General features: G+C 36.9%; 1 protein-coding gene across 1 annotated transcript in view; it reads right to left on the bottom strand.

Moving 5' to 3' along the window:
- Positions 1-2850: 2850 nt before the first annotated feature.
- The window catches only part of LOC145662068 (U-scoloptoxin(16)-Er13a-like), a 32754-nt gene continuing 23709 nt past the window's right edge, over positions 2851-11895 (bottom strand). The window contains exon 4 of the mRNA XM_081727405.1: positions 2851-3088. Coding sequence (XP_081583531.1) covers positions 2968-3088 — 121 coding nt within the window. The 3' untranslated portion in view covers positions 2851-2967. The remainder of the gene's footprint in view (positions 3089-11895) is intronic.

The following is an 11895-nucleotide window of genomic DNA, read 5'->3' as shown; positions in this document are numbered from 1 at the left end:
GGGCCTCGCACGCCTGCCTCCCTAACGGTATGCTGGAATCAGTGAAAAAAGATGGCGGTACCGTTGCAAGTTTGCACCAATATGGAGCAGTGAAATATCATTAGATTTCTGTTAGCTGAAAGATTGAAACCAATCGAAATTCACCGTCGGATGGCAGTGCAATATGGTGTAACTTTTTGAGTCGAACCCAAGTGTACGAGTATGCAAATAAGTTCAAACTGGGTGTAACAAGTGTTGAATATTCGCCACGCCTAGGACGCTTTCTCTGTGCAGTCACGGAGAACAACATTGCGAGAGTTGATGACTTGATGCGGTAAAACAAGCGTATTATACTTGTGTTCGACTCAAACAATTTTCACCATATTGTACTGCCATCCGACGGTGAATTTCGATTGGTTTCAACCTTTCAGCTAACAGAAATCTAATGACATTCCACTGCTCCATATTGGTGCAAACCTACAAGGCTGCCGCCATCTTGTTTCACTGATTTCCAGTATCCCGTTAGCGAGGCAGGCGTGCCAGGCCCATCTGATAATAGTTCTAGGAAATCACCAAAAGATAACAAAGAACCACAAACTTTGTCGAAGTTCTTATACAACTTTTCCGGTTATTTATTGAATAGGCCTTGCAGACACACAAGATGTACACATATTTTATATATATATATATATATATATATATATATATATATATATATATATATATATATATGTGTGTGTGTGTGTGTGTGTGTGTGTGTGTGTGTGTGTGTGTGTGTGTGTATGTGTGTGTATGTGTGTGTGTGTGTGTGTGTTTAATATGTTAGTATGTTAAATAATAGGTAACATTAAATTCAGAACTTTCATTTACTAAGACATTAAGTAATTACTGTAATTTCAAAGACATGTAGTAGCCAAACTATATTTTGAATTTTAAATACAAACAATAAACATATTCTTCAGCTCCATTGATCAATATTGAGAAATTCGTAAAGAAGTCTCCTTCTGAATTTCCGTTACATTTCGCAAAGTATTTTTATGGTAAAAGAATCGAAATTAAAATATTTGTGTGGTCAAATACAAAATAACATTTTAAAAGTTTACAATTATTACTGGAAATTAAAGCTGTCACCCATTTTGAACATTTTGAACGCACGTAGTTTCTAATGTATTTCTTGTCAATACTATAGATAATTTCGTTTCTTATCGATAGTATGAAACGATGTAAATTGCCATAATTGTTCTCCAATGGATCTGTATACCAACCAAAGGTAGTTTTGTCAAGTTTAAGAAAAAAGTCCAAAATAAACCTCTTGAAAACCTCTTATTTGGGAAAGAATATACACCGTTGCAGTAGTCTGTCCAAGCAACTTGATAAAAATTGAGCGTAGCATAACAAAAGTTCCTTTTCTTATATGATAAAGGAAGACAGAAGGAATTCTACTTAGCCCCGGGCGCCGAAATTTCTAGCTATGGCTGTGATAGCTTGTACTACGTATGATCTCCAGAAAGTTGGTAATTGCTATAGCTTTTACAACTGTGTACTATGGCTGGCGAGATAACGTGTGATAAGCACGTCAGATCCCGTCATCGCTATTTCTGACTTTGTAGACCAGAATTCATTCTACTTCTTAATTCTAGCAGCTTCCTATTGCATTTATGTGTCCCCAACGAAAACTGAATACGGGACTATGTGTACGAGGGCAAGTCAAGAAAGACTTGGACTGATTTTTTCCCCGGCAGTTCTGTTAACGCTGGAGCTTCATAGTTTGGCATACAAGTAGGGTGGGTCTTGCTGTGCATATATATAAAATGTTGTTAAGGAATCATTGCATGTTTGGTAACCGCGACTTTTTATTGCAGGTGATGTTCTGCGCCGCCTCTAGAAGTCGCCTGTAGAAGAAATGGAGTCATTACGAGATGAACAATTTGCAGCTATACGGTTCTGCTATCGCCTGGGGAAAAGTGCAACAGAAACTCTAGGAATGTTGAGAGCAGCCTACAAAGATGACGCTCTGCCACGAAGTACCGTGTTCTGGTGGTTCAAAGAGTTTAAAGAGGGCCGAATGACAATCACGAAAGCTGGTGGACCAGGTGTATCAGCGTCAGCTGTTACTGAGGTGAACATTAACACGGCAGCAGTCATTGTTAGAGAAGATCGCCGCATCAGTATCGACGATCTGGCAGCCGCACTACGCATATCTCATGGCAGTGCCTTCAAAATTTTGCATGACCACCTCCACATGAGCCGAGTGTGTGCGCGATGGATTCCGCGACTCCTGACACCAGAGCAGAAGGCCGTTCGAGTGGAGACTTGCAGGGAGCTGTTGCAAAGGTTTGAGGATGGTGGAGACGCCTACCGCACCGTGCGACGTTTTTCTATTCCCTGCCCTAAAATCCAGACTGCGTGGATGCCGCTTCTCCGATAATTCCGAGGTTCTGAAGGCATCGGAGGCGGTTTTGAAGGACCTCTCAAAGAATGGCCTGTGACACGTGTTCGAGGACTGGAAGACTCGAATGAAAAAGTGCATTTAAATGGGCGGGGACTAGGGATGCGCACGAGACAAGATTTGAGGCTGTCTCGTCTCGAAAATGTGCTGTAAAAGTGATGTCTCGACTTGAAAAACGTATATTTTTCTATTGGAAGAGCTGTGTCTCGACTCGAATTTTCTCAGGAAAATTATGTCTCGACTCAACTCGTGCGCATCCCTAGCGGGGACTACTTTGAAAAGGATCATGTGCCTGTTGCTGAGTAATAATAAATTGCCTAGAAAAAAAATCAGTCCAAGTCTTTCTTGACTAGCCCTCGTATTAAAGGCACTCGACAAATTTAATCATTATACCTAGTAAAACACTTATTTTTTTTTTTTTACTTACTCTCCTTTATTACTGGTACTCAATTAACTAAGTATTACATAACTTGAGTTGTAATCAAAATGAATTACAAAGGAATTTTCTAGTACACACTGCTGGGCATCGTCTACTGTTCTCATGGACGACGTGGAAGAGGTCGACGAGGTGGACAAACGATCGTGTCGCAACAATCAGGATAGGGTAATTCAGGATTGTTAGTTACGTAGCACGGTGGAGATGCACCAACCTTACCACAGCTAAAAACAAAGAAAAAATACAAAAGAACAATGAGAAAAACGTGCAGGTTTATGAAGTTTACAGTCAGTAGCAATGAAGAGAAGTAAAACAAATACCGGTACTAGTTAGAACCACAACTCTAAGAATAAATAAATAATTAGAAATAAATTATATATATATCATACATACAAAATGAAGAGCATAACTTGTCAGTCTGTTAGTCACGTTTCAAATATTTCAGTCAAGTTAATAGGTTAACAGTTGTCTCTACCTGTACTGCCTTTTAATGACTCCAATATATATCGCTAGCGTGCAGGTGATTTTCAGACGACTCGAATGTTTGGGAAACAACTAGTTAATGTGCAATGGAAACAATATGATAATGAATATGCTCAGGACTGTCTGAAGTTAGCCCTCCCACTTTCAAATTTCGACTCGAAACCAAAATCAATCGTTTGTTTTTCGATTGTTATTGATTGTTTTGAAGAAAAAATCGTTTGTTTCCAAAAATGTACGAAGATATTCACACAATAAACTTGGGGGTAGGGGCAACTTCACACTGGCCACCCCAGTTTCAAATTTCGACTCGAAACCCAAGCCAATCGATTGTTTTTCGTTTCTTATTGATTGTTTTGAAGAAAAATTCGTTTGTTTGAAAAACCTATGAAGATATTCACAAAATAAAGTTGGGAGACCAACTTCACGCTGAAGCCAATCGTTTGTTTTTCGTTTGATTGTTTTGAAGGAAAAATCGTTTGTTTCGAAAAACGTACGTAGATTTTTTACAAAATAAAGTTTTTGGGGTGTCCAACTTCACGCAGTGCCCCTAGTTTGAAATTTCGACTCGAAACCGAAATCAATCGTTTGTTTTTCATTTCTTATGGATTGTTTCGAAGAAAGAATCGTTTGTTTCTTAAAATGTACGGAAATCATCACAAAATAAATTTGGATACTACTTCAGGCTGAACCCCCACTTTCAAAATCAACTCGAAACCGAAGCAATCGTTTGTTTTTCGTTTGTTGTTGATTGTTTTGAAGAAAAATCATTTGTTTCGAAAAGTGTACAAAGATATTCACAAAATAAAGTTGGAGGCCAACTTCACACTGCCACCCTTTCAAATTTCGACTCGAAACCCAAGCCAATAGTTTGTTATTGATTGTTTTGAAGAAAAAAGGTTTGTTTCGAAAAACCTAAGAAGATATTCACAAAATAAGATTTGGGGACAATTTCATGCTGTCCCCCACTTTCAAATTTCCACTCGGAACCCAAGCCAATCGATTGTTTTTCGTTTGTTATTGATTGTTTTGAAGAAAAAATTGTTTGTTTCGAAAAACGTACGAAGGTATTCACATAATAAAGTTGGAGGCAACTTCACGCTGTCCTCTCCCACTTTCAAATTTCGACTCGAAACCAAAGCCAATAGATTGTTTTTCGTTTTTTATTGATTGTTTTGAAGAAGAAATCGTTTGTTCCGAAACACGTACGTAGATTTTCACATCATACAGTTTTGGAGGTGCCAACTTCACGCTGGGCCCCTAGTTTGAAATTTCGACTCGAAAACGAAACCAATCGTTTATTATTCCTTTGTTATGAATTGTTTTGAAGAAAGAATCCTTTGTTTCGTAAAATGTACGGAAATCTTTACAAAATAAAGTTGGGGGGCTACTTCAGACTGCCCTCCGCCCCGCCCACTTTTAAAAATCAACTCGAAAACGAAGACAATCGTCTGTTCTTCGTTTGTAATTGATTGTTTTGAAGAATAAAACGTTTGTTTCGTAAAACACACGGACATATTAACGAAATAAGGTTGGAGGCCATCGTGAAGTTGCCCCTCACTTTCAAGTTTCGAGTCGAAACCGAATCCAATCGTTTGTTTTTCGTTTTTTATTGATTGTTTTAAAGAAAAAATGTTTGTTTCGTAAAATGTACGAAGATATGCACAAAATAAATTTGCGGTACTACTTCAGGCTGACGTCCCCACTTTCAAAAATCAATTGGAAACCGAAGGCAATCGTTAGTTTTTCGCTTGTTATTTGATTGTTTTGAAGAAAGCATCATTTGTTTCGAAAAACGTACGGACACATTCAGAAAAAAAGTTGGGGGCCAGCGTGAATCCCCCCCCCCCGCACTTTCAAGTTTTGTCTCAAAACCGAAGCCAATCGTTTGTTTTTCGTTTGTTAATAATTGTTCTGAAGAAAAAATCATTTGTTTCAAAAAAACGTACGGACATATTCACAAAATAAAATTTCTGGCCGCGTGAAGTGGGCCTCCCACTTTCAAATTTCGATTCAAAACCGAAGCCAATAACCGATTCAAAACTGATTCAAAACCGAAGAAACGAAGAGCATTAAAGATATTTTAATAATAAGTTAATGGTCCATGTTTCCAAGAGATTCACCTCTATTTCTTAGAAAATAATAAAAGCGATTTTTTTTAAAAAGAAATGATACTGTTATAGTGTAAAGTAGTAAATGTAAATCGTTACCTATTATAAACATCACTATGGAGGGCAATAATTTCTATATAATAAATTAACTTTTCTTCCCGTGAGAGATTAATTGTGTCAAACACTCAAACACGGTGTTCAGAAGTATTTCGAGAGTTGGCAATACTGTTGGCCTTCTGGTGTTACAGTGTATGCAGGGGTGTAGCCACGGGGGGTCCTTCGGGGCCAGGCCTCCTCAAATGATTTCCTGCCCCCCCCCCCCTCCTCCAATGAACAGCCTTTAAAACATCATCGTAAGATTACCTCGCTTCAGTCATTTAAAAAGAACAAAGTTTACATATAATTAATAATTTACGGTAAAAGAGCATGGAAGAATACTATTTTACCATACCGATCGAAAAATAGTACCGTATCTCTTCCTTATACCAATCGAAAAATAATAGGGTCTATAGTACACTTTTTGTGGCAGCAGATTACACTATTTACTGCGATTTGTATTTGACAGTTTGAAGACAAATGCTTTAACAAAGTACAAGAAATATAAAGGTAACCAAGAAATTCTGTCGCTTTTTCACCCACCACCTACGAACATCGATAGGTCGCTTACAACGTACCTGGAAGATCAAAAATTGTCCCCATCAGCATCGACGACCTTCTGCCAACGTTCTGGAAGGCCATGGACTCCATCGCTGTAGAACTTGGTGGGCCGTGAAGCGAAGAAGATACCAAGTGTATTTTGCACCTCTACCAGGGATTCGAACTGACATTCTCTAAGTTCATTGTCCAGGGAATGGAACAGATGATAATCGGATGGTGCAATGTAACTGTGATTATTTAGTTGCAGTCTTAAGGATTTAATTTCAAAATCCTTAAGAAACATATTTCCATATTTCCTAAGGATTTTGAAACCAAATAACAGCAAAAATTAATAAATAAATCTTAGTTTACTCATTATCTGAATTTTGAATTAAAAACGGACAAAAGACGTTTTGAAAATGAACTCTTCTAAATAAACTACATTCTTCATTCCGTGTATGAATAAAGGAATATATAATGATAGATTACTCATGTGAGTGTTCCAGCTGGTATGAGGTAAGAATGTCGCAAGTACTCAGCTTATCTGACTTGCAGTCAACAAATTCCAGTTGGCGCTTTCTCCGGAGCCAAGAGAGTACAAAAGATACTTCTTTGTTTAACACCAAAGGATGTTTCTTGCGTCAAATTAAATCAACTTTTGTGTAAGTGCTTCTCTGCTCCACAGTCACATTTTTAGAGTTAGAGACGACTGAGTTTGTGATGAATAATTGAAAGTTACAGATCTCGCAATCTATAACATACCCGACTCATTAATAAACATACCCAACTACAGGGCTATAAGATGCGACAGAATAGGAAAGGGTTCCGGGGGCGTATTGGTATATGTTAGAGAAGACGTTAAAGTGAAAATACTAGATCAATCCCCCAGTTTATATTCCGCTTCTGCAGAATACCTCATGCTCGATCTGAATATACAAAATAAACATATTCTATTAATCTCCGTTTATCGCCCACCTAATACAAACTTTGAAAATTTTGAAGAAGCGATCTCCCAAGTTATCCCCCAGTACAGTAACATCATAATTATGGGGGACATGAACTACGATCTTTTGACGTCTAAATCCGAGGTGCAGCGATATAAAAGCTATATTACTTCTCTAAATCTTTATTTTTGTACGTTACAGCCTACTCATAGAACTGAGACGAACGAATCGTTAATTGACCACAAATGTAAAGTAACAAATGTAGGTCAAGTATCCGTGCCAGGTATAAGCCGACATGACCTTCTTTATCTAACTTATAACATAAAATGTCCAAAATACGTTCCGCGAGTAGTATATAAAAGAAACCTAAAACAAATAAATGACAACGCGTTATACGAAGACACCAATCTCGTGCCGTGGTACTTAGTTTACTGTGCTCCCACTCTGGATCAAAAGGTAACACTTTTTAATAGTTTTGTGCAGCAATTATATAATAAGCATGCCCCTTTGAGAAGGAAAAGAGTGCGTAGACCCCCCAATCCTTGGATTAACGATGATATACTCGCGCTCATGGCTCTTCGAGACTCTGCCCACAGACGTTACAGAGCGGCTTTAAAACAAAAATCAAATATCTCATTAATGCAGGAAGAATATAGAAAATTACGAAACCGTTGTAACCAAGAAGTTCGTAAGGCGAAAATCGAATTTGCTAGAAGTTTCCTGAGCCATACGACCCAACCACGAGAGCTATGGCAAAAACTGAAGTTCCTTGGTATTGGTGTCAAAGCCAAAATCGATAAACTTCCAGAACTTCATATAGACACCATAAATGAACAGCTATGCTATACACCAGATATCACACCAGATAAAATCAATACTTTGAAGAATATTAAAAAAAACGAGCCCTGTAAAAAATATATTTAACCTTCACCTCGTCACTGCTCCGGAAGTCGTGAAGGCAATAAATAAAATCAAATCACCTGCTTCAGGAGCTGACGACTTGCCAATCATTCTTATTAAAAAATATTACCGTTCATTGTAGATGTCATTGTGCATATTTTTAATAGTTCCATCACAACCGGAGAATTTCCATCAATTTGGAAACTCTCTCACGTTCGCCCATTGCCTAAAACCAAAAATCCAACAAAAGCAGAAGATTTTCGCCCTATTAGTATACTCCCTGCACTCTCCAAAGCATTAGAGCATATAATACATGACCAATTAACTAAGTTCCTCGAAAAAAATAACATCTTAAATCCGTTTCAGTCAGGTTTCAGATCTCAGCATAGCACTTGCACTGCTCTAGTAAATATCACCGATGATATTCGTGCCGCTATGGATGAACGCCAAGTTACACTGTTATCCCTACTAGATTTTTCTAAAGATTTCCAAACTATAGACCATGACATACTGATTGCCAAACTGTCTTCCTTCTACAACTTTTCCCAGTCAACTTTATCTTGGTTTAGCTCCTATTTATCAAATAGAAAACAAAAAGTTGTAACTAATAACATATGTTCCAATACGAAACTTGTTCCATGTGGAGTCCCGCAGGGCAGCGTCCTAGGACCTCTCCTGTTTTCCTTATACATCAACGATTTACCTGAGCACATCACCCATTGTAAATATCACTTATATGCAGATGATATACAATGCTATTTAACCACTAATCCCCTAAATTTAACCACCGCGATTAATCACTTAAACAGTGACATTGAAAGTATCTGCACATGGGCACGTAAAAATGGACTGCAAGTAAACCCAACCAAATCAAAATATATCATGCTTGGTTCTCGTAAACTAATCTCCACAATCAATATTACAAGCCTACCGAATGTTCTTGTAAACAATGTAGCCATTCCTGTAAGCGATAGCGTCAATAACCTAGGACTCCAGATCGATAAATTCTTAAATTGGACAGACCATATTAATAGAGTGTGCAAGAAAGCTTACGGCTCTCTCCATTCTCTTCAGCGTTTAAAAAACCTTCTTCCGGAATCCATTAAAGCGTCCCTGGTTCAGTCATTGGTAATCTCTCATTTAGATTATTGTGATGCAGCATATGTTGATTTAACCGAAGATCTGGCAAAACGTTTACAGCGCATTCAGAATGCCTGCGTTCGTTTCATATTTAATAAAAAGCGCTTCGACCACATCTCCCATTGTTATCAGAAACTAGGATGGTGCAATCTAAATACCCGCCGCCGGATTCATTCTCTAACACTTTTATATAAAATAATTAATAGTAAGAAACCTACTTATCTATCCTCTAAATTTAAATTTCTCGGCGATACTCACCCACTAAATACCCGTTCTAAAGGAAATACAATACTCGCCGTTCAAACGCACAAATCTAATTTCTTTTCCAAATCTTTCACACTATTTGCCACCAAAGCTTGGAATGACACTCCTGAAAGCATCAGAAACTCTGGTCAGTGTTGACTTTTAAACGTCGGCTTAAAGAATATCTTTCTAATGAAGGTCTTCAGTAAGAAAAAAAAAAATGTTACACACGAAACAATTCCTGGCGTTACCATGCAGTCGTTTTTTTTTCTCTCTCTCTCTTTCTATTTCTTCTCATTTTCTTTTCTATTCCCTTCTGATACATGTGTATGAACGTATACATTATAGACAATCACTTAAGCAGGTGCATCATTTTATCTATAGATAGTAAATCATAGGAATGTATTTTATGTTATATATAATCAAGATTGACGTCTTTGTTTTTCCTTGTATAGTTTAACATGTCTTTAGTATTGTCTCTTCTTTGTTTTAGTGTTTATTTTATATGTAATAAGTTTCATTTTCATTTTTCATGTTTTATTTTCTGTATTGTTATGTATGTCGGTAACTCTTTAACGTGCCAAACTGTATTCTCGTCGTAAAAAAGATCCGACTGTAAAAGAAAAATGTAAATGGTTGAGTGGAAGAAAAGGTTATGCCTTAACTCCGCCATTTTAAATAAGAAATAAATAAATAAATAAATAAATAAATAAATAAATAAATAAATATAAACGTATTTGTCGCACAAGTTACATAATAATAATAATAATAATAATAATAATAATAATAATTATTATTATTATTATTATTATTATTATTATTATTATTATTATTATTATTATTATTATTATTATTATTATTATTATTATTATTATTAAATATTCTGTCTGTTTTCAGATCCTGAGACTACACTGAGAAAAAAAATTGTAAGTAGTGTACGTACTTGAAAAGGTAGGTTACATGCGTAATTCCTGTAGTTTTTGGACTTAACGTTCAGCAGACGTATATCTGAAAACGCATTTTTTATAATACTTTCCGTATAAGTGTTCCATCTATACATACTTTCTGTATGGAACAATGTAGGCGGTCAGGATCTCTCATACAAGTGGACGTATAAAACATATAGCTGAGGAATGTAACATAAGTATATGCATGTGATACACGGAAAACTGTTAGATGTCAGCCTTCGTGCAACGGCATGATGTAACATCTAAGGGCAATGCGTATGTAGCATATGGATAACGTATTTTCCGTACTGATTTCTGTAGTAAGCAAGAGGATAACGTATATTTGTAGTTGTAGGGGCTATATACAATATACCGCTGTCCGGACAACGTATTTTTCTCAGTGCATTTTTTAAGGTTCCGGCATGGATGTTTCTTCCACGCTTCTGGATTTTTAGTTTCTTCTTTTAACTCCCAATATTTTCTTCTTTTTTCAAATCATCGATCAGTTGTGGTGTTCTTCCTACTCGTTGCTTTCTTTCCTTCTTTCCTCTATGGCGGTATGAAAACCACAATTTCTTCGCGAGGTGTGTCCAATCCAATTGGTCTTCTCCGATTCAGTGAGAAATACACACAGGAATCTTAATAGGAAGGAGTTAAGGAAGAAACACTACAGAACCATTATGCGAGAAGTCGAAGCCAATCCCCAGCTAAGTGATCCAAGTCAAAAAGGTATTGGAAAATGCTACGGGAAAGAAGGTACGTACTGGGACGGTCCGTTGATTGTTACGAAAACATTGTTACCATAGTCCAATACGACGAAAGAGGCCATTTGCGAGTAGTAAGAACTACACTATACGATGCCAGTTAAGAGGTGAATCTATTCATAAACAAGAAAAGATTCACACTAAACATGTCGTTAACGGAATTACATGCTGTCGAAAACTTGCGAATATGAAATTTACAGCCGTGTATTTTAAAAACGTATATGTGATAGAACTACAGCAGTAATATATCATCAGACTTACAAATTCGTCTATTCTAGGAACATAAAAGGAAAGTGCAAGTGATTCTCCAAAGGTAGTGAGAGATTCCAGGATATTCCGTTTGGAAATGCGGGTCTGATTTAACGTATAGAACGACAAGTGAGCAAGTAAGAAATCAGTGGGAAGAACGTTGATATCTTTGGAAGATTGAAAGATTTCTGGTATGTTGTGCATGGTTGCATAGCCACAGTAGTGATGTGTGTAGGTGACAAAATGAAATCAATGAAATACTTACACGGGAGGGTCCCACAAGTTGTCGCTAAAATCTGATTGCCACATAGCACATCTGATAAAGCATCATAAGAAATGAACATTAGCAAAATTTAAGGTGCTATGGACCAGAAGGATACGAGCTAGGGGGTTTCAAAATTTGAATATCATGGAATTATGTCATGGAATTATGTCAAAAAATTATATCATGGAATTATGTACGTTTAAAGTAAATATTTTGAAAACTGTTAAAGCAATCAAAACAAAACTTGCACAATATAATGAGAACAAAATGCCTATCGAAAACCATAAACAGTGTTGCCATAGATGAAGCAGTGTTGCCAACTCAGCATAAAATATTTTGTTTGAAATAGCAC

The sequence above is a fragment of the Thermobia domestica genome, chromosome 10 (genome assembly GCF_964235325.1).
Source record: "Thermobia domestica chromosome 10, izTheDome1.hap1.1, whole genome shotgun sequence".
Classification (NCBI taxonomy): Eukaryota; Metazoa; Arthropoda; class Insecta; order Zygentoma; family Lepismatidae; genus Thermobia; species Thermobia domestica.
Note: the sequence above shows the minus strand (reverse complement) of the source record. Positions and strands in the feature narration are given on the sequence as shown.